This window comes from Chinchilla lanigera, unplaced genomic scaffold (genome assembly GCF_000276665.1).
Source record: "Chinchilla lanigera isolate Chin_1 unplaced genomic scaffold, ChiLan1.0 scaffold00127, whole genome shotgun sequence".
NCBI classification, from domain to species: domain Eukaryota; kingdom Metazoa; phylum Chordata; class Mammalia; order Rodentia; family Chinchillidae; genus Chinchilla; species Chinchilla lanigera.
In genome coordinates, this window is record NW_004955528.1 from 1,657,827 (window position 1) to 1,679,242 (window position 21,416).

General features: G+C 58.3%; 2 protein-coding genes across 4 annotated transcripts in view; one reads left to right on the top strand and one right to left on the bottom strand.

Moving 5' to 3' along the window:
- Cables2 (Cdk5 and Abl enzyme substrate 2) overlaps positions 1-16,806 on the top strand; it is an 18,158-nt gene extending 1,352 nt beyond the window's left edge. Inside the window, exons 1-10 of one of the 2 annotated variants that reach the window (XM_005410021.2) lie at positions 7,794-8,020; positions 9,864-9,932; positions 10,017-10,109; positions 11,127-11,204; positions 12,321-12,429; positions 12,898-13,063; positions 13,427-13,530; positions 13,873-13,979; positions 14,131-14,335; positions 14,530-16,806. In XM_005410021.2, coding sequence (XP_005410078.2) covers positions 7,812-8,020; positions 9,864-9,932; positions 10,017-10,109; positions 11,127-11,204; positions 12,321-12,429; positions 12,898-13,063; positions 13,427-13,530; positions 13,873-13,979; positions 14,131-14,335; positions 14,530-14,670 — 1,281 coding nt within the window. In that variant the 5' untranslated portion in view covers positions 7,794-7,811 and the 3' untranslated portion in view covers positions 14,671-16,806. Of the gene's footprint in view, positions 1-7,793; positions 8,021-9,863; positions 9,933-10,016; positions 10,110-11,126; positions 11,205-12,320; positions 12,430-12,897; positions 13,064-13,426; positions 13,531-13,872; positions 13,980-14,130; positions 14,336-14,529 lie in introns of those variants that run through there. The other variant, XM_013507498.1, reaches the window with a different exon arrangement.
- A 111-nt stretch (positions 16,807-16,917) lies between these two features.
- On the bottom strand, positions 16,918-18,288 carry Rps21 (ribosomal protein S21). 2 transcript variants are annotated; one of them, XM_005410022.2, is made up of 6 exons: positions 18,181-18,288; positions 17,953-18,015; positions 17,752-17,815; positions 17,550-17,621; positions 17,071-17,126; positions 16,918-16,988 (listed from the first exon to the last, which is right to left on the bottom strand). In XM_005410022.2, exons 2-6 carry the CDS (start codon positions 18,000-18,002, stop codon positions 16,979-16,981), a joined length of 252 nt encoding a protein of 83 aa, XP_005410079.1. In that variant the 5' UTR covers positions 18,003-18,015; positions 18,181-18,288; the 3' UTR covers positions 16,918-16,978. The 2 variants fall into 2 exon arrangements, with proteins under 2 accessions (XP_005410079.1, XP_005410081.1); XM_005410024.2 differs by having other exon boundaries at positions 18,167-18,251.
- Between the last annotated feature and the right edge of the window lie 3,128 nt (positions 18,289-21,416).

The following is a 21,416-nucleotide window of genomic DNA, read 5'->3' on the forward strand; positions in this document are numbered from 1 at the left end:
CAGAGGTGAGCGGGGCCGGGGCGGAGGTCGGGGCCGGGGCGGAGGTGGGGGCCGGGTGCACGCCGGACGCAGGTGTGGGGCGACCTGGGCCCCAGCAGCCTCAGACGCAGGGATCGGGGTGGCCGGAGCCCGGTAGCCCGGAGCACAGGTGTTGGGTGACCTGGGGTACATTTGCCCAGGACGCAGGAGTTGGAGTGACCTGTCCCCAGCAGCCAGGACACAGGGGTCAGTCAGCCCAGGATGCAGGTGTCGGGCGTACCAGCCCCCGACTCTGCGGTCTTGGTGGCCAGGGGGCCATCAGCTCAGGACACAGGGGTCAGGGTGACCTGGGGCACGCCAGCCTCCATGACTCAGGGGTTGGGATGGTCGGGAACTGTGGGTCCAGAATACAGGGATCAGAGTTGGGGTGTTCGGGGCCCACCAGCCTAAGTCACAGGGGCCGGGGTGTCTGTGGTGATAGTCCAAAACAGGACAGAATTGAGATAACCTGGACTCCTGTCAGCCCCTGGGCAGGTGGTCATTGTCCCCTTCATGCTGTCAGCTCCTGAATGTGGAGATCAGGGTCTTCTTCACCTTGGGAGTCCCCTGAATTTGGGTTCCAGAGTTCCCTCAGCCGAGTCAGCCCCCACACCAAGGGTCCTGTTGGCTCTGGACGTACCCCTTCCCCGCACCTGCCCTGTCGATGCCCGCCAAGGACTCCAGCGTCTCTTCTGCGCCCGCCGCACGTCTGCCTTCTCGTGACTCAGCCTGTGGCTCGGGGTCCTCCTCACACTGCTCACCCATTCTCAGAGCTTCTGCACCCAGCCAGACCCCACAGCCGCTGGGCTCTGCCCCCGCCCCCTGAGCACAGCACCCTCGGGCCTGCCTGACCAGCGTCTGCACTTCTCCCCTGCCCTGGTTTTATTTCTCGGAGCCCTCAGCCCACCTCAGGGCTGCTGCTCTAGGCTGGCCTCCTGCCACGTACCCTGTCTCCTTGCGGAGGGTACTGGGCCTCCGGTGACACTGCCTCTACTTCCCGAGGAGTGGCTGCAGGAGCCAGGCCTGGACGTGTGGGGTGCCTATGCCCAGGCTGCCCTTGGCTCTGTGCTGCGTGCAGGGGTGCGGGGGACGGGCTGGTGTGGCGGCCTCTTCGTACCTGGAAGTCCTGGAGCCAGCCTGCAGGCTGCTCATGGTGGAGAGGTTCCGGCGGTCCTGGCTAGGGACCCCTCGGGCATGTTCCTGCGTGTCTGAGGGTGTCACCATCCCAGCGGGAAAATGGGAGCATTCCCAGCTGTGGGCAGGCTGAGAGGGGCTGCCTGCCTGCGCCTTTGCACAGGATGTTCCCCTACAGACTAGGCTGGCTGCTGCTGCAGAGCAGTCAAGGGGGCCACTTGGGGCCCAGGGAACAGTTTACCCTGAATGTAGCAACTGGGTACCAAGCACTTGGTGTGCTCAGCCCCTTCGTGAAGAGCAGGATCCAGGAACTGCCCGGCCACTCTGCGGGGACAGCAAGTCCCCGTCAGGACTCGGAGGGAAGCGTGGGGACCGAGGCCCACCACAGCCAGCCTCAGGCTTGCTTCTCACACCGTGTGAGTGCCTGGGACCAGGAGTTGTTTTAGGCCTCCTTTCGGCAAAGAGCTCATGTGCCTGTGTACTAGACCCTGTGAGCAAAGACCAGCAGCCTGCCCTGCGGCCCTCCAGGGCGGGAGAAGTTGAGGGAGTGGACACTAGCATGCTAGGGGAAGCACCGTCACTCCGAGCTGCGCCTGCAGGCAGGCTGGCCCGCTCTGTGAGCGCTGCCTGCTGTGCAGTGCGTCTCACCGCCCCCAGCAGTTCTGAAGAGGGCGTGTGCCTTGGCTAGCTTCCGTGGGGTGGGCTGTGGGCGGTGCCCTGAGTCTTCTCTCTGCAGCCACTCCGGTCCCTGCGTCCCTCCACCCCTGACCTTGGTCCTCAGGGAACTGTCTCCTGCCGTCTCCCGCTTGGCCTGCCTTCGAGTTCCCAGTCAGACGTCTTTCCTGCTGTCCCCATCGCAGTACCTTGCGGAAGTCATCCCTCCTGGGACTATGCTGCCAAGTTCAGGGTACTACTCTGCTTTCCTGGAGTTGTTGACACAATGGGCAGCAGGCTCCGAGGACGTGGATTGGGGCCCACCAGCCTGAGTTGCAGGGGTCAGGGTGTCTGGGGCCAATAGTCACCCTCTCTCTGCTCCCAGGCCAATCACTAAGCAAGGGAGGGGAGCCACTAGTAAAGGGAGCTTCTGGCTGCTGGCCTTAGAACTCCAAGATCGTTGAATTTAGGAAATGAGCATCCTGGAGGTAGCCCCTGAAGTGCATGGCATCGGCGTGGTGGCCCGGCCCAGCTCTGGAAGCACACCCGCTTCAGATCCTGGCTCTGCCATCCAGTGGCTCTGACCTTGAGCGGCCAACAGGCCTCGCCCAGCCGCAGTCTCCCCTTCTGGGACGTGTTCACACGAAGTACTGCCTCCCTGAGGTGAGGTGTGCCAAGGGCTCAGCAGGGTGCAGGACAGTGTCAGAGAGATGCAAGGCGGGCCACCAGGGAACGGTCGCATCGCCGTCTGGGGTGGAGTTTGTAGGGACATGCAGGGCTTTCAGCATTTCTGCAAAGCCAGTGAGAGACTCGTTGGAACCCTTGTTTTCTTCGTAGAACTGTTTATTTTCATTTAACGTTGTGATTAATGCCCACAAGCAAGCTGCAGGCTGGGTTGGAGCAGGTGTTCTGAAGCCAAGCCTGGCAGACAGGCTTCCTGCTGCGCCCTTTGTGCCGCTGTCCTCTGCCGGGTTCCCCTGCCGGGGTCTCCTGGGGCCGCTTGACAAGGACCACAAACCAGGCAGCATATACAGCAGCAGCACTTCGCTCTCCCCCAGTTCTGGTGGACAAAAACCCAGTGTCAGGTGTGGAGAGAGCCATCCTCCAGGGTGGGGGGGTCCCTCCTGCCTTTTCCAGTTCTCAGGAGCGCTGGCATCCCATGGCTTGTGGTTGTGCTGCTTTGACCTCTGCCTGTCTCCACATGCTGTTCCGTCGTGGGTCTGTCTCATGGCCTTCTCTTCTTAGAAGGAACCCGTCATCGTCCTCATCTTAAATTGATCACATTGGCTGCGACTCTATTTCCAGCTGAGGCCCTATTCACGGCCCCGGGGCCTGGGACTTCCATACCTTGGGGTGGAGCACGCAGCGGCCCTCAGTGTCCCGGCGCTCAAGAGGGAGGGAGACGGCCCACAGGCCGGTGGTGTTCTGCATCACCACAGATGCAGCCTGGACAGACGGAGCTGGGTGCAGCGTGAGGCAAGGGCATCGCTGTGCTGGTGGGAACAGACCCCCACCGCAGAGAGCCCCCTGGACTGTAGCTGCAGGGACAGACTGCTGTCTCAGCCAGTTCCCGCTCAGCATTCAGTGGCTACCAGGTTAAAGCGATTTCAGTCCAGCATCTGCCAGTTTGTTTACAGCCCTGAGTGGGAGTGGCTTTCTCCAGCTGGGAAACAGCTGGGAGTGGTTAGTTAAGGCTGGCTCCCAGAGACACATGTCCCTGTGGCAACGCAGAGGCCTGGCTGGGACCAGGACCTGGCCCCCAGGCCCCTCCCTGCCCCAGGACCCCCTGGGGTCCTCACACCCTGTGAATCGTCCCTGCTGGGAGTGAGGGAATCGGGTGCTCTGGCTTTGCCCAGGATTCGGGGAGACAAGTACCCCTGGTGAGGGTCTCCTGTGTGCCAGGCAGGGGAGATAGAACAGTGGGCCAGCTGGACAAGACACTGCCCATGCTCCTGGCAGGGGAGGTGTGTGTGCATGGGTGGCAGTGCTGAGCATGCTGGCCCTGAGCCAGGAAACTGTGGCCCTGTGGTGGAGGGGCCACCCGCTCCCACCCGGGTTTCAACACCTTCCTGCAGTTGGCCACTCCGGAGCCCAACCTGAGCCTGCATGGCCACTTCGCTCTGTCCAGGTTCCTAATGGTGACATGGTCTTCAGCCTCAGAGAGGAGCCTGCCTCAGCCTGCCCGGTGTCTGCAGCTAGACGGTGAAGAGCCTAGAAAGTTAGCAAGCTAGATGCAACGTGGAAGGCACAGTGGGTCTGCCCGGTCTTTGAGCACTTTTGGGTGAGGTGTTGGCACAGGCTCGGCCACCGTTACTAAGGGGTGGTTCTAAGAGCAAGCTGGGTCGTAGGTCTCGTTGCAGCCTCAATCTCACCCAGCCCCTGACCTCGTCTTCCCAAAGCTCAGACACCGGCAGCCCAGGGCCTGCCACTGCCACACAGGGAGCTGGAGCCGGCACCGCATGTGTCCTAACGGCGCTGTGCCGACCTGCGTCCTGGGGCTCCGCGGAACTTGGCCTCACCAAGCAGATGGGCGCTGTAAGTGCTGGCAGAGGCAGCACAGAGGCCGAGCTCTCCCTTTGCATTTGTTTGCTTTTAGCGTTTTTCAGTCGAGGTGTCGGATACACATGTTAAGCTGGAGTGTGAAGAACATGAGTGTGCAGCCCCCCGCGGTTACCTGGGCCGCACCCCACAAAGCCACCCCACCCCCGAGGAGAATACCCCAGAAGCCTCTCGCACCCTCTGTGGCTACCCTGGGTCACCACACGACATCTGCCCATCCTTGTCCGGCCTTGTCTGAGTGGCACTGGCCCTGTGTGCCCTGCTCCTGCTGAGCAGCATGGCTGCTTCTCCCAGTGGGGGTCAGCGCAGGTCATGTTGGGAACCCCAGCCCATCCCCAGCGTGGCCGAGCCACAGACACTGGCCCCGTCCTAGCAGCTGTGTGATCGCCGGCAGGTTGCTGAATGGCTCGGTGACCCGGTTCCCCCACCTACACACCGAGATGAGGATACTACCTGCCTGCCGGAGTTGTGTGGATTGAGTTTACAAAAGAAATGTTTATGAGAGAGAGAAAATCACAAAGGAAAAGACCTGCGGACCAACTGGGAACAGACTTTAAAAGCTGCCAAGAAGAATAAGCTGTCTCTGGAGTAGGCAGAAAATAGCAGGGGAAAGCCAGACAACAGAGGTCAGCAGCGGCCCGCGGCTCCTCCTCGGCAGCCAAGGGGCCCGGCTTCCGCTGCCGCCTCTCTGGGCCCACAAATGAGGTCCCAGCTGTGCAGAAGCCGCCTGGGCATCGCCCGAGTGATGAGCTGAGGGAATGAGCCCTGAGAGCCACTGGGGCAGAGCCCACACAGTCTCGCGCTGGGGACAGTCCCTGCGGTCGCCCTTGGCAGCTGCTTTGTTCCCTGTCCCCAGCCCATGCATCGAGCCACCGGCTCTACCCTAACTCGGCTCAGGCTCAGGAGCGCCTGGCACCTCAGAGGCTGGCTGTCCGCCAGAGGCCCCAGCCTCCTCACCTCTGCCAGGCCAGAGGTCTGGGCCGCGCCCCCTCCCACCTGGTTGGACCCTGGCTCCCTGCCTGCACTAATAGCTGGAGTGGGTGGGGAGTCACAGCCTAGAACCGGCCAAAGAGAAGCACCCTGCTGGGGCTTTATCATTTAAAAGACTTGTTAGTAAGTAAGAAAGGAGAACTTGTGGGTGTGGATCCAGGTGACAGCCTTAGAACTGACCAGGGTCTGAACGGACCTCGCTGTGTGACCATGCACAAGTGCAGAGCCTCTCTGTGCTCCTACCGAGCGGGCACAAGGGATGCTGTGGCCTCAGGAGCGTGAGTGTGAGGCCGCACCTGCTCCCCAGGTAAATGCTGGCTTTACGGAGCCAGGCGTGGTGTGAGGACCTGCACTTTGAGGGGGTGGGCTAATGGAGCCAGGCCTAGTGGAGACTGCAAGGAAGCTGGCCTGGCAGCACACAGGGCCCCGGGGAGGAGCTCTCCTGTCCCTGCCCAGGACCGGAACCTAGCTCACACTTGGCGGTAGGACTCCTGCTGACAGGAGCTCGTCCTGGGTCACACAGCTCAGAAGCTGCGGAGCCAGAGTGACCTCCGCCCTCTGGTGCACAGTGCGCCAGCCCTGCTGGGCGGCTGTCAGTGAGCATATCTTCTGGACTGACTGCTCTGCATGTGTCCACTTTTTCTTTCTTTTTTTTTTTTTTTCAGTACAAGGGATTGAACCCCACCATGTCGTATTACTGAGCTATACCACAGCCATTTTAGCTTTTTTTTTTTTTGTCTTTTTGAGACAGGGTCTCGCTATGCAGTTCAAGCTGGCCTTGAGCTCACTTTGTAGCCCAGGCTGGTCTCGAACTCACAACAATCCTCCTGCCTCAGCCTTCCGAGTGCTGGGATTACAGGCGTGCGCCATCATGCCCAGCCCATTTTAGCTTTTGAGACAAAGTCTTGCTAAGTTGCCCAGGCTGGGCTTGAACTTGCCATCCTCCTGCCTCAACTTCCCAGAGTGCAGGAAACTGTTAATACCCCGGGCCATACTGCTTGGTAGGTGCTCAGAGCCATTCTGAAACCTGTGCAGGTGACAGGCTGATGGTGTACAGCCTGAATTTCCATGTAGCGCTCCGCCTGCTGCGTTCTCCATCCTGGGCCGCCCTAACAGAATGCCTGGACCATTTATTTCTCACACTTTTTGAGCCTGGAAGCCCAAGGGCAGGGTTTGGGCCAGCGTGGCTTTTTTGGGGCCCCCTCCTTGGTGTGTAGCACATCTCCCCGTGTTCACAAACATATCTCTGTGTGTCTGGGTCCTGATCTCCTCTTCTGATATGAACACCAGATAGATTGGATCAGGGCTTGTGCTAATGACCCTTTCACCTTAATCATCCCTGTGCATACATGTGATGGCACCCGTCTCTGATCCCAGCACTCAGGCTGAGGCAGGAGGATTGCAAGTTCAAGGCCAGCCTGTGCTAGAAAATGAGACTTTCTCAAGTAAACAAATAAAAAGACCCTGTTTCTAAGTACAGTCACATTCCGAAATTAGGAGACGGGACGCGGCCAGGCCTGTGGAACCCAGCAGTGAGTAAGGTCAGGGACCTGTTTTCTCCCTGCTCAGCAAGAGCCGAGGGCAGGAGGCTCTCTCTGCAGCTGTGGAGTCCACAGTGTGGGGTCCACAGTTCGGGGTCCTTTGTGCCTGGAGGGTTTGTACTCCTGTCCTCAGGGACGGCCCCAGGGAACCTGCACCTGCTGCACAGAGGCACCTTCACGCCCTGCAGCTGCTGGGCTGTGAGTGACCCCAGCCGGTCAGCAGCTGAGCCGGTCAGGCTGGATGGCAGCTCGAGGATGGGAGAACAGCCTGGCTCAGGGAGTAGCGTATGCTTGTGGGAGTGGAAGCAGGAAGCCTTGGGGTTGTGAGAGCTCCTGGGAAGGACAGCTACTCACAGTACAGCGCAGGGCGGGGATGTGATGGTGCACAAAACCAGCGCTACTAGTACTACCTGTGCTCAGCACCGCGCCGGCTGGACCTCTTCCTGCTCCTGGAATCCCTCTGCACCCAGGTTGCCACAAGGCCTTGGAGAACAGTGGCCTTGTCTCGAGTTCCAGTTGGCCTTCCCTCCTGGGACTTGCTGGGTCACCGCATCAGCGGGAGCTTTCCTTTCCTAGCGGCTCCCAGACCCTCTTCGCCTCTCCCTCTGATGCACCGTGCCTGGCGTCCTGTGCCCCCACATGGCTTCCTTAGCCGTGCCGTGGACTCTAATGCTCTGTGCCCCTTAGTGCTAAGTGAGACACAGGCATACCAGGTATTGTGTCCAGCACTGAGCAGGTGCTTAGTGGAATTAAGTCACCTGAAATACCACCGCCACCAACACCGTCACCACAATACCATACCACCTGCACGTCTCCACTATGCTGGTTGGGGCAGATTTCCTGCTACTGCAGTGTTGCACGTGTTGGTCTTTGACCTTACGAGCTATGTTTTTGGAATCCTTTGGGGGCCTAAGCATGGCCTCTGGTATAAAGCAAAGAGCAAAGCCTTGCCTGTACAGCTACGTTGACCATTTCCAAGTCAAGAAAGAAAGCCCCAGCTTGGCCCTGCAGGGCACCAATGCTGTGCCCGGTGGGAAGTTCCTCCTGCAGTCATCCATCCATTCAGCAGATGCATGGCTCAGGTCTCGGCTATGGAAAATGCCTGGGAGGTTCCTAAGGCCCAGGTAGGAGGGCAATGACTTGTGTGTATCAGCGTTCTTTTGGGGAGGTCATAGCCCCCTCTCCTGGGCTGGGCCTAGTTCCCTTGGGGTTGGAGGTGCGCTTGGCCCATAATGTCACCCCAAAGAGCCTCCCCACAGAGCCGTCGGTGAGAGTGCAAGTGAACAGGGGTGTCTGCCTCGAGTTGTAACTCCAGGCCCAGCTCCCCTTGGGGCCATGGTTAGAAGGCCAAGGCTCCCACAGGAGGTGGGGTCAGCCCCGCCTCCCCCAGGGCCAGGATGTGTCTGACACAAAGAGGTATGGGTGCTGGGGAAGGAATGGCTGGCGCACGGGCTGGGTATGACCATGTGTTAGGATTTGTGCCAGTGTGTTAGCGGTGCTGGTCACCACAAAAAGATTATGGGTGATTAGGCAGATTAAATGCTTGCTTCTCTAGTTGTCTAGCTATTTATTTAAAGATATGCACTGCTCCCCTAATAATGGAAGAATAAACTAAAAACCAAGCCCCTGTGAGGCTGGGTGCAGACCCCAAGTGCCCACAGGCTATGGCAGGGCACCTCGGAGCCCTTGTGCCCACCCTGGTACAGCGGGGCTTGGGGCTCTTCACATCTCTGCCCCTCCGGTGGGGCCTGGCTCAGACTCCCCAGGCAGCAGGAGCACGGGGTGTGTTATTAGCCTCAGAGCTGGCAGCCCCTCTGCCTTCCCATCTGTGGCCTTGACCTTGGTGCCTCGGCCTGCAGGGGCTGCCTTTATAGCTTTGCTGTTGGCGTGGCTTGCCGGGGAGCTGTGTGTGCACTTCTGTGAGGACCGGGCGGTCAATAAACAGTAAATGGGCACAGGGGTGGCCCTGGGACCAATAACACAAGTTTGTCACCTGACGCAAACGTGTAGTAGCTGTGTGAGGTTCCAAGGCCTTGGGCTTGAGAAGCCTGTTGCCAGCACTCAGCACTGAGAGGCTGCCTTCCTGGATCCTCCCTCACGTGACACTTAAACTCTGCCTCCGCTTCCTGGCCTCCTGGGTGCAAGTACAGAGGACCCAGCACTCAGCACACAGCACCCCTTGTCCTGTGGAGGCCAAAGCCATAGGGGCGGCAGATAGGAAGGACAGCTTCTTCCACTGGCAACAGCCCTGGTAGCAGGTCACAGGCTAGCTGGATTTAGCAGTCCTCCCTGAGGGTCAGCATGTGAACAGAAACCTAAAGTCCAGAAAGAGATGGCCTCAGCAGAGCTGGGAAAGAAAGTTCTAGACCCTGGAACAGCAGCTGTGAGCGTTCTGAGCAGGAGCCATGGCCTGCTGCAAAGAGAAGCTGGTGTGTTTGTTGCCCTGGGCTGGCTGTGGCCCCCAGGGGCCTGCCCTACTGCAGAGGGGACAGGTATGTCCACCACAGTAGGGCCCTGTGGGACAGGACTATGAGAGCCAGCTGTGCACCAAGTATCCCTCGGGCGTCAGGGAGGGTTGGCATGGCTGGTTCTAAGGAGCCCACCTTTAAGCTGGGTGTGGTGGCACACGCCTATAATCCCAGCACTCAAGAGGCTGAGGCAGGAGGATCGCTGCAAATTTGAGACCAGCCTGGGCTACAAAGTGAGCTCAAGGCCAGCCTGAACTGCAGAGTGAGACCCTGTCTCAAGAACACAAAAAGAAAGAAAAAAAAAATAAGAAGTCCACCCTTCAGGGCCACTAGTCCTTAGCAAGGGCCATGGCGGCAGTTCCTCTGAGCTGCGGAGCTGAGCAGCTAGGCTGATCGCAGCCTGCCCCTGCGCTGTAGGGCACCACTCTCGCTCAGGGAGCGAGCCACGAGGCTCCCAGGTCGCTGACACCGTCCTGAAGCCACCGTGTCATCCTTACAGGAGGCGAGTCACGTCGCAGCGCTGTTCCCTCGAGTTCCTGGAGGACACGGGCTGTGCCTCAGTACAGAGGTACGCCCCCCACTGTCCCTGCCCCTAGGGCAGCACTGGCCCCAGAGGGCCCCACGGAAAGCACCCTGCTTTTTTACCTTGCAGAACCAAACATGTGTCCGGGTCACCTAGACACAAAGGCCTGAAGAAAACCCACTTCATCAAGAACATGAGGCAGTATGACACAAGGAACAGCAGGTAACCGGGCCCAGGGCCCTACTCTGGATCCTCCCAAGACCTGGGCGTCCAGGCTGTGGGCCTGGGGCCAGCGGCGTGGGGTCTGTGGTACTCAGAGGTGGACACATGCCTTCCTGTACTACTGAACCCCAGCGGGTCCCTGCCGCGCCCTGCAAGCCAATTGCTACGCAGTCCAGGGGAGACCACCAGGTGGACACAAGTCGGTGGGGAATAATGGAAGGAAAACTAGAAATAAAAATGGGCTTGGCCCTGAGATGTGTCCAGGGGAGGAGGAGTGGCCGTGTTTGGGAGAACACAGGGCAGGCTGAGCTAAAAGCTAGTATCTAGCACCCAGAACAGTGCTGGACGCTGCACATGCCCTGTCCCTTGCCTCCACTGAGAGTTGCTATGACGCAGGCCCCTGAGAGTTCCTCTCCCCCTGGAGCGCACCCTGCCAGGCCCCTCCAAGGCTGAATATAGGCTTGGATGGACATTTCCTGTCCGGGGCTGTCCTCAAGGGCCCTCAGGGAACCTTGCAGTGAGGGCCAGAGGCAGCCGAGCACTGGGACCGTGGGCCTGGCCAGGCAGAGCTGTGTCAGAGGGCCAGGCGCTGTGGTTGTAGCTGCTTGCTCCTGTGGCCCATACACTGCTCAAGTACCACGTAAGGAGTGCCCCGCCTTGCGTGCTTCCTGACTGTCCCAGGCCCCGCTCTTCCCAAACCACTGAGGGCCAGCTGTAAGCAGGCCTCAGCCCCTCAGCCCCATGCCCTCCGCCTTTGTAAACAAGGCCCGGCCTTTCCTGGGTGGGCCTGTCCCAATGTGAGCCCCCTGGCCAGTGCGCCCCGGGAGCAGTGGGGCAGGGAAGACCCTGCCTGTGCAATACTTGTGCTCGTGCCCAGTGCAGCCCGAGGCTGTCATCACCAGACGTGCCCAGAGCAGCCACTCTGGGCTTCCTGGGCCCAGAGTCTCCTCGGACTGATTGGGAAATTTCCCAGCACTCCAAACGCAGCACTGCCTGCCCACCCCGCCTTCCTCACAGGATTGTGCTCATCTGTGCCAAGCGGTCCTTGTGTGCCGCCTTCTCTGTCCTGCCCTATGGAGAAGGCCTGCGGATCAGGTGAGTGCGCACATCCCGGCCAAGTCCCAAGCCCTGGCCCTGCTGAGCCAGCAGGAGAGGGGTTGCCCACCCACCAGCATGCAGGTGGGGCCTGCGGGCTCTCTGACTTGCAGGGCCACGTGTCAGCTGCCACCAGAGCTCAGGAACTCTAGCCCTTTTCCTGTCCTTGTTCTCTGGAGGGCCATGGTTTATGTCCAACCTGTCTATATATAGGTTCCCTGGGATGTTCCTGTCCCTCTTACACAGTTGAGCATCCTTGTGACCAGGCAGGCAGTTGTGTCCCGAGCATAATTTGGGAAAGAAGGAAATGGCTTGGGGGTGGGGCAGCATTGTGTGTGACCCTGGCATGTGTAAAAATAGCAACAGAAACCTCCTGCCTGGGGAAGCAACCAGTTCTCAGGGTCTAAGCTGAGCTGCTGAGGGGTGTGACTGCAGGTGAGGGGTTATAAACCAGCAACCCAGCTTAGGCAAGTGAAGGTAAGTGCCAAGTGACGCGCTGCTGCCACTCGCCAGGGTTCGGACAGGTCACGTCTACAGTGGGAAGCAGTGAGAAGGTGGCTGTTATGGTTTATGTCTGTGTGTCCCCCCAATGCCTCATGCGGACATGGGGCAGGCTTTTAGAGTTTGAATATGGGTGTGAGAGCTGCACCCGCCCAGGGGTGGATAGTTTGCATATGTAAGGGAGAGGAAGAAGCTGATTGGGGGCATTCCTCCCCCATTCCTCCCTGGTGTGTGGTGTGTGCTTGTGGCTTAGCTGTGTGCTGCCGCCCTGAGATGCAGCTCTCTGCCACGTGCCACTCTGCCTTGTAATTTGCCAAGTACGGACTGAAACTTCCACGAACTATAAGCGAAATAAACCTCTCCTTCCTTAATTTTGGGCGTCAGGTATTTTGTCCCAGCAGCGAGAAAAAAGTAACCAAGACAGTGGCCTTCCAGTGGAAGTGCTCCCTGACGCACACTTGAGTCCTGCCTGCATGAGGGGCTGTGCGGGGAGAGTGAGTGCTTTGCTGCAGATGGACGGGGACTGAGCTGCTAGAGCTGGGGCTCAGCGTGGACCCTGCTCCCACCATCAGCAGTGGGCAGAAGGCCACAGCCCCTTTCTCCTGTGCATTGCAGTGACCTAAGGGTGGACAGCCAGAAGCAGAGGCATCCGTCTGGCGGCGTGTCTGTGTCTTCCGAGATGGTCTTTGAATTGGAAGGCGTTGAATTGGGAGCAGATGGAAAGGCAAGAACCCCACGGCCATCAGGCAGCCAGCATACTCAGGGCCAGATGGACAGGCACATGGGAAGGCACCTTTCACATTAATCTGAAACCTGGGTCAGAAGCTACCCTTGCTGCCAGCCCTGAGAAATCACCTGAGTGTGAGCCACATGTAGCACCACTAGGCTGCAGCCTGAGCTCCATACTGTCTGGCCCGGAGCTGGGCTTGTGGGCTGAGGCCAAGGGCCCTCATGGGCAGCGAAAGTGTCAGGCATTGCAGGCCCAGATAGAGGGTGGGAAGCTAGTGCTCCAGGATGCTGTGATGGCGAAACACCAGCTCCAAGGGGACAAGTGGCATGGTGCTCACAGCTCCTCCCAGCTCTCTGGGTTACGTGGCTCACTCTTGGAAGGACAGGAGGACATGTGCACCTGGCCCTCCTGCAGCGCAGCACAGAGAAGCAGGACTGGGCCCTGACACAATTGCTTCTCCAGGTTGTCTCCTATGCAAAGTTCCTGTACCCTACCAACGCCCTGGTTGCACACAAGAGTGACAGCCACAGCCTGCTGCCCCAGCCTCGGCCCAGCATCCCCCGGGCTCTGCCAGGGTCAAGACACAAGCCTGCCACCACCAAGGCAACACCAGCTGGCACCGAACTAGGTAGGCACGCGCCTTCCCCATAATGTTTACCTGCATGGCCTGCAGGCCTTCACCATGGGCAGGGGAGGTGGCAGCACTGGCCAGGCCAGGGCCAGCCACATGGTGGCCAGCACCAGTAAGCCATGTTCACTCCCAAAGCCCTGTTGCAGAGCCTGCCTAGGGAGCAGGGTCAGCGGCAGCCTCTCTATTGAAACAGCTCCAGTTGGCACACAACCCTGGGTGCTGCCAGAGCCAGGCAGTGAAGGGGAACCTGCCCACTGGGCCCTTGCACAGGAGGCCATAGCCAGCCCCCTCTACCCCTGATGTCAGCCGCTTTGCTGGTTCTGAGGGAAGTTCTGGGTCAGGAGCTGCCTCTCCTTACAGGGAGCGATGGGGGAGACACGCTGGAGTACAACCCCAACCTCCTGGATGACCCGCAGTGGCCCTGTGGGAAACACAAGCGCGTCCTCATCTTTGCCTCCTACATGGTAAGGGCCTGCTACCACAGCGTGCGGGCTGCAGGCCTCAGTGGGCAGTGGGCAGGCTGCTTCAGCACACAGAACCCCAGAATGGCCAGCCCAGAGGAGACCTTGCCCCCTTCAGAACACCAGCAGCAGGAGGGTGGGGGCCTGGGCCCACAGATGCAGCCAATTCGTGGGGCAAGCCAGAACCCACACTCCCCGGGCGCCATCCTGGGTGCCTGGCGTCAGGCCTCCTGCTGAGGAGTGCAGGCTCTCAGGCAGCTCACGCTCAGACCCACAAGTTCACACATGCAAATCCAGGCCGCAGGACCCACCCTTGAGCTGGGCCCTACCTGCTGCTTGTTGCAGACCACGGTGATAGAGTACGTGAAGCCCTCAGACCTCAAGAAGGACATGAACGAGACCTTTCGAGAAAAATTTCCACACATCAAACTGACCCTGAGCAAAATCAGGAGGTAAGGAGGGCCCAGGCGGGAGCTGGCTGCCCCGTGAAGGCTGTGGCGCCTTCTCTGATGCCCCATGGTACAGGCCATGGGTGGGTGACCACTAATGGTGGCCACAGCCTCTTCCGCCTGGGTCCGGCGTCTCTCCCATCTCCTACCACAGTTTGAAGCGGGAAATGCGGAACCTGTCTGAGGAGTGCAGCCTGGAGCCCGTCACAGTGTCCATGGCCTATGTTTACTTCGAGAAGCTCGTGCTGCAGGGCAAGCTCAACAAACAGAACCGCAAGCTGTGCGCCGGCGCCTGCGTGCTACTGGCCGCCAAGATCAGCAGTGACCTCCGCAAGAACGAAGTGAAGCAGCTCATCGATGTGAGTGCGGGGTCCCCACGGCCGCCGCCCCAGCAGCCCAGGCCTCCCCTGTGCCTACACCGGGGAACAAGGCCATGCTGCAGGGCGGGCTGTCCTCTGCCTGACTGGGGGGCATCCTGTGGCTCAAGACCACTGCCCCAGGAGGGGAACAGACAGGGGTTGAGCCTGTTTAACCTCTCTCTCCTCCAATGCAGAAGCTGGAAGAAAGATTCCGATTCAACAGGCGTGATCTCATTGGGTTTGAGTTCACAGTCCTCGTGGCTCTGGAGCTGGCCTTGTATCTTCCTGAGAACCAAGTGTTACCTCACTACAGACGCCTCACCCAGCAGTTCTAGCCAGGCCGCAAGCTCTGAGGGCCAGTCAGCAGGAAGGCATGTTCCTTGGCCCGGCACTGCGGCCACCAGCATCCGTGTGTCCACCCCGCCTTGCCCACTACCCTTCTGTCTCTGAGCTTCGTAGCCAGTGCATTTCATTTCTTTACTGTTTCCTTGGAAAGGGACGTTGCTTTCATTCCAAACTGCACCGTACCACGAGGATATTTTTGAGAATTTTCCTGGAGTTCTACATGAACAGCGTGGGGTTTAATTTTCATGTCCCTGAGACTGGCCTGGCACCCGACCTTAGGTTTTCACCATGTGAATCCCAAGTTCTGGCCATCTTCCTCCCTCGCCTTACCTCTGCAAACCATCAGCTGCAGCACTAGCATCCCAGAGATCTGGGTGTCCAGCCTGTCCAGACTGCCCATGTTAACGTACGCAAGTTTCCATCTGGGTTTTCCATTTTCTGGATGCGGCAGTAGTCCCAGGCCCAACAGTCTCTCTGAGCATCAGTACTTGCTGTCTCCACCTGAGCAAAGCTCCTTCAGAGCCTCCCACATCAGCACTGGCTTTTGGTGTCGGTTTAAGCTGCCAAGAGCAGGCTCTAGGTCTGCTCTGATAACTCAAGCATCGTGTCACTGTGAAATCTTGTAATGCAATGTCGCATGCCCTACAGGGCTCAGCAGACACCAGGCCGGCCTTTGCCAACCCCATCCTCTGCCTCATCAGGAAACACTGCTCACCTATGACCCTGCTAGTTCCAGACAGCTGCTGACTCTTGGCTCTTAACTTTCTTAAGCAATACTGTGGCCAAGACCTACTTATAACCTGGAACATGGTCCTGTGGGATCTCTTCCCTGTGGGCCCAAGGAATAGACCGGGCACAGGTGTAGACCGGAAGTCAGGCTGGGATAATAGGGTTGGTTTGCCCCTGGCTGATGAGCAGGCACCACCAGCTCAGTGCCACTCACCAGATCAGGGACAGTGGGTCTTACAGAAGCTGGTCCAGTGAAGCCCGCGAAGGTGCAACCCAAAACCACACAACGGCGCCTGACCAGTGTGCATGCTGCAGCATCCCAGTCAGTGCCTTTTCCTCATCTGCACAGATCCCAGCTCGGCCAGCTCGGCCAGCACAGCACACCATGCCAAGGAGCCATCACTGTCCCTGCCTGATGACCACAGGGCACCTGGGCATCTTCAGCTTTTCCAAGTTTATCCAATGTTCTTGCAGCAGACCATGCGGCCATTTGCTGCCCCATGAGAAATACTGAAGAACCAAGGAATACTGCTTTTCCTCAAGGGCCAGCTAGTCTCAAAAATGGCCATTCTGCTGTCATCCACTGACAGAGGCTGCACCATGGGGAGATGCTAATCCTGCTGATTGAGGGACTCGGCTGCCTGGCTACAGCCTTCTCCCTGCACTCACCCTCATCACTCAGAGCCTGAGCAGCAATAAAGGCCAGAGCACAGGAAGGCAAGACTGTAGGGCAGGCAGGAGCCCATCCTTATTCTATCATGGAGTCTCCCTTTCAACACGCCAAGGAAAGTCTCAAAACTCTTGTGTGCATGCAAGACTTCACCCCACAGTATTGGACCTAAACACAGGCAACACTCCCTTGGCTGTCCTGCCAAAATGGTGTCTCCCCGGCACTTGTCATGAACACTGTAAGGGACCGACTTCCTACACTGCTCTGGTTTACAACCTACTCTGGGGCCACATCCCCTCAGGACTTCCACACCATGAGGAGAACGGCTGATAAACAATGGTAACTTGTTTGTTATTTATGTAGGGAGATTTAGTCAATTACCATACTGGTCTGTCTGAAGTCCTTATGTATGTCCTTTTCAATAAGGCCAAGAGCTGCCACTGTGTGGTATCTGAGAGCTGCTGCAACAAAGTCAACACTTAAACCAAATGACAGCCTGAACCTGTCATCCTCTAGACCGAGTCCAGAAGTCTTGAGCTGTGTCCGAGGTGTTCAGCTGGGCTGTGACCAATTGAAACCAGTCCTGGTGCCACTTCCTCAGCACCCAGCAGTTGTGAACATACATGTGCATAACTGAGTATCTGACCTCAGAATGTTCCAGTTACTTGTCATGGGTTGTTTTCAAGTAGGTAACGTATTAGTTGAAGTAAAAATGTTTTGCAACATACCTCAGTTTCTTTCAACTGAGCAGGTACACTGCCTTACCCTGGGCGCCCATACAGTCAAGGGCTAGCCCTGTTCCCGAGCCCCAAGAAGCACGCCCACACGGACACAACGATCCAACACAGGTACGCTCTATTTATTTGTGACAGATGTGCCACCTCCACAACTCTCTCCACTCAAAAGTTCCTACAAAAGGAAACAAAGGCAACATTACGATCATGCCTGAGGGCAATCCCAGACCACTCTGCCCAATATGAAAACCCCTTACTTTGAGACGATGCCATCAGCCTTGGCCAATCGTAGAATGGAGTCATCTGATTCACCCTGGAAAAAAAGCAGTTCTCTTGAGAATATTTCCCCCATAGGGGCCCGGGACATAGCTCAGCGGCACAAGCGCCTCCCTGGCAAGCGCAAGGTCCTGAGTTCGACTCCCAGTACCAAAAAAAGAAAAAGAGGGTATTTCCCCCATGGCTACTTGCACTGGCAGGAGGACCTACAAACTGGTTTCTATCCAAGAGAAAGGGGGTACGAACAGGAAAGAGGCACTGCCCATTTTCTGGGCCCATGAGCACCCCTTTTCTACTCCAGAAAAAAGCAAGTAGCCAATAAACCTACTTCGGCCAACAATCTATTCTGTCCAAAACACTAGGAAACACCACTACATGCTCAAATGCCCAGGTCCAAACCCACAGCCACCCAGGCAGGGGAGGCGACCACGCGGGAAACAAGACACAGGGCAACACTCACCATCCTCCTAATGGCCCCGCAGATAGCGTAGGTTTTAAACTGGCCGTTAAACCTGCCTGTGACCTTATCAACCTACGGAAAGAAAAACGCAGAGGCTGCTCAGCTGTAATCTAACCGGGAGTTTGGGACACAAGGTGCAAAGGCGGTTCGACACCCTTCCGCGCGGGGGACAGGCCGCCCACTGCCCCGGCTCCCGGCTCACCTCGGCCACGTTCATCTGGATGGACGCGTGGTCCTTGGCCCCAATGATGCGGTTGCTGGCGGAGCTGCAGGGAAGGGGCGCACCGTGAGGGGAGGAGCCGCGGCCTGCCGGGCTGTGCGAGGGCCGTGCGCCGAAAGACCGGGGGCGGCCACGGAAGGGGCAGGAGGGGGCCGGAGGCGCGAGCGGGGCGGGCACACTCACCATTTCCGCGGCACGTACAAGTCCACGAACTCGCCGGCGTCGTTCTGCATCCTGAGGCTCGGCCTAGGGAGGCAACGCACGGCACCAAGAGCTCAGCCCGGCCCCGCGCGGCCCAGCCCGACCCCGCCCGGCGCTCTCCGCACGTTCGGAACCCCGCCGCGGCAGACTCCCCGCCTCCAGAGCCCGGCCCGGGTCGGTCCCGCCCGAAACCCACCCCGCACGGCCAACCTGCTGCCTCCACGCCGAGCGCGAGCAGAGAAAGGAAGTGGCTCGGCCCCAGACGGCGATCTCGCGGGCGGAGGCGGGGCCTCAGGGAGGACTTCCGGGTCACGCGGCCGCGGGAGTCCGCCTCGTGCGTCCCTGCGGGCAGTCGGGCAGGCACGTTCCGCTTCCGCTTCCGGGGCGGAGAGACTACGCCCCGCCCAGTCCTGCCGTGCTCCGCGCTGCTGCCGGGGTCGGGGCGGGGCGCTCCCGCCTCTCTCCGTCCCCGGACCGCGCGGTGTCCGAGCTGCGGCCGCGGCTGAGCCGGAGACACCTCCCTGCGGGTCCCTGGGGAGAGATGCTGGCGGCCGTCGAGGACAGCAACGGCGAAGGCAGGCGCCCGGCGCGCCGGCGGCCCTTCTCGTGTGCGCGGAGTGTGGCGGGTCCGCTCTGACCGCGCCGCTCGCGCTGGGAACCCTCCCGAGAGGGCGCGGGAGGGGACGCGGTGCGCTGTGTTCCTGATGACGGCGCAGGGCGAAGACAGCCTGTGGGTCCTTGCGGGCCTCGGCGTAACCAGGCGCTGGCCCCGGCGGCGCAGCGCCTCTGTCGGGTCTGCTGCTGGCGCGCCCCTGGCCCGAGGCCGGATGTGCAAGCCGCCCGCGGGGAAGGAGCCGGGCCCGGCCTGGTGGCAGCCCCCAGCCTTGCCCCGCAGTCTGCGCCTGGCGGGCTCCGGCCCCACGCACCCCCGGCGGTACTGAGCCCTGCGCGTGCCGGGATCCTTCCTGGTGAAAGCAGAAAATTCCCGGACTGGAGGTACCACCCCGGAGCCACTCGCACCCCAGACTCACGGGCGCATCAGGCAGTCCCCGTGGGGAAAGCCCGAGACGGCACAAGTTCCGCCTCCCCGGTGGGGCCTGCCCGACGCGGAGCCGCAGGAGTCTCCGGAACCCTGACGCCTGCCCCGCCCCTCAGCTTCGGGTCCCTTCTCTGACCCAAGCCTACCCCCCATCATACTGTCAAGAACCCTCCCAGAACCAAGTTTTCCCTTTCAGGTGCCAGTCTGCTTGTCATTAAACACGGACGTGAACCGTGTACCGCAGATCATCTCCCCGGGGGCTGGGGCTGCGCACCCGGAGGCCCTGCAGGCTGCATGCACAGTGCTGAAGACCAGCGCCGCGCCCCGTCTGGGTGAGAGCTCGTGGAAGCTGAGGCTGCAAGTGCCCTGCTCACACTTGGAAACCACGTGTTACGTTGGTAGTGTGTCTGCTGGCGCTTCCAGTGGACCCCGGCCGTGCACCAAGGGTGAGGTCCTTGAGGCCACTGTCCTTTGTCCTGAGGTCGCTGAGGCGTGCATTCTTTCCAGAAACCCCCGAGTGTGCACAGAGAGGACACCTGCAGTGGCCTGGCAGTATCTATGGGGTGGCCCAGCCGAGACAGGATCGGAGGATTCTCTGCGACAGGGAGGTCTGCAGAGACCTTCCCTAAATACTCACGTCCTGTCAGTACACCTGCCCCAGGCTGGGGAAAGGACCGACCGCGAAGGTCCAGGGACAGGATCGAGTGCTCCTGTTCCCATCAACCAGGGCCATTCGCAAGGCACTGGGTAAAGTACTCAGATCTTGCCTCAATAGTGGGGAATAATTACACCTGCCCTACTTGCTGTCCTGGTCCCACTTAACAAATCACAGAAGTAGTACCCGAAAGGATCAAAGTGATTGTGAGTAACTTCTGTGTCCCAGAAAAAAGAGCTTAAGACATTTGATTGTAGGAATACAATCACCACTGTGGCTCCAACAAGGTCAAGTTCGCATAGTCTGGCATCGTGTAAAATACTGCCGGGCATGTAGTGAAGCACCAAAGTGTGGCTGTCAGAGGAAAAGCAATCCAGGAAGTGGGTCCGGAAGTGACACAGGGGCTGGAGAGATACCTCAGCGGCACAAGCGCCTGCCTGGCAAGCACAAGGTCCTGAGTTCAATTCCGGGTACCAAAAAAATAAACAAGTGACACAGATATTAGAGTAGCACACAAGGGCATTATGAGAGTTTTTTATGTAACATATCCCACCTGTTCAGAAAGTTCAGTAAAGAAGTGGAAGACACACCCCAAAAAACCTTAATTATACTAATAGATAATAAGTTACCTCAGCTGCCACTGAGGTAAGCATTCCTTCAAAAGATATGAAGGTCAGGCCAGGTGTGGTGGTATACTCCTGCGATCCCAGGACATGGGAGGTTGAGGCAGGGGGATCTCAAGTTTAGGGCCAGTATGGGCTACATAATGAGTTCAGGACCAGCCTGGAGGCTGCCCATGGTGGCGCTCACCTGTAATCCCAGCCCTCAGGAGCCTGAGGTAGGAGGATTTTGCAAGTTTGAGACCAGCCTGGGCTCAAAGTGAGCTCAAGGCCAGCTTTTTTTTTTTTTTTGTACCGGGAATTAAACTCACAACCTTGCACTTACCAGACAGGCACTTGTGCCACTGAGCTATATCCCCAGCCCGAGGCCAGCTTGAACTAGATAGCAAGACCCTCTCTCAAAAAGACCAGCCTGAGGTACACAGTGAGACCCTGTCTCAGATAAAAGAAGCAGGCACATACGTAGTAGAGAAATGATAGCTGAAAAATTTCCAGATTTGATGTAAACTAAACTTATAGGTACCATCATAGAGAAATGATTAAAATTTGGGGGTTTTTTGTTTGTCTTTTTGAGACCAGGCTTCACTATGCAGTTCACTATGGCCTCAAACTCACAGTGATCCTCCTGCCTCAGCCTCCAAAGTGCTGGGATTACATGTGTGCACCACCACACCTGGCATGAAAGTGATGTTTTTGAGAAGATGGATCGGTTTACCCTGATTTAAACATTACACAATGGGTATGTGTATCAAAATATCCTGAGGTATCCCATAAATATATAAGATGTATATGTCTTTTTTTTTAAAATATATCCAAGAAGCTCAACAAACTCCAAAAGGTATGAAATGTACATAATAAAATTGTTCATCAGTGATGAGAAAGTTATAGGCCATGAGAAATGAGCCCTAAAAAAAAAAAAGAAAAAAAGGATCCTGGGAAAAAAAGACGTGTTACATACAGAGGGACCGAGATAAAGATGTGCCCGGCGTGGTAGTGCACACCTGTAATCTCAGCACTGAGGAGGCTGAGACAGGAGGAAAGCACATTCAAGCCTGGGTAAGATAATGCCACCCTGTCTCAAAAAATTTAAAAGTGGTTGGAGATGTAGCTCAGTGTGGAGCCCTTGATGATA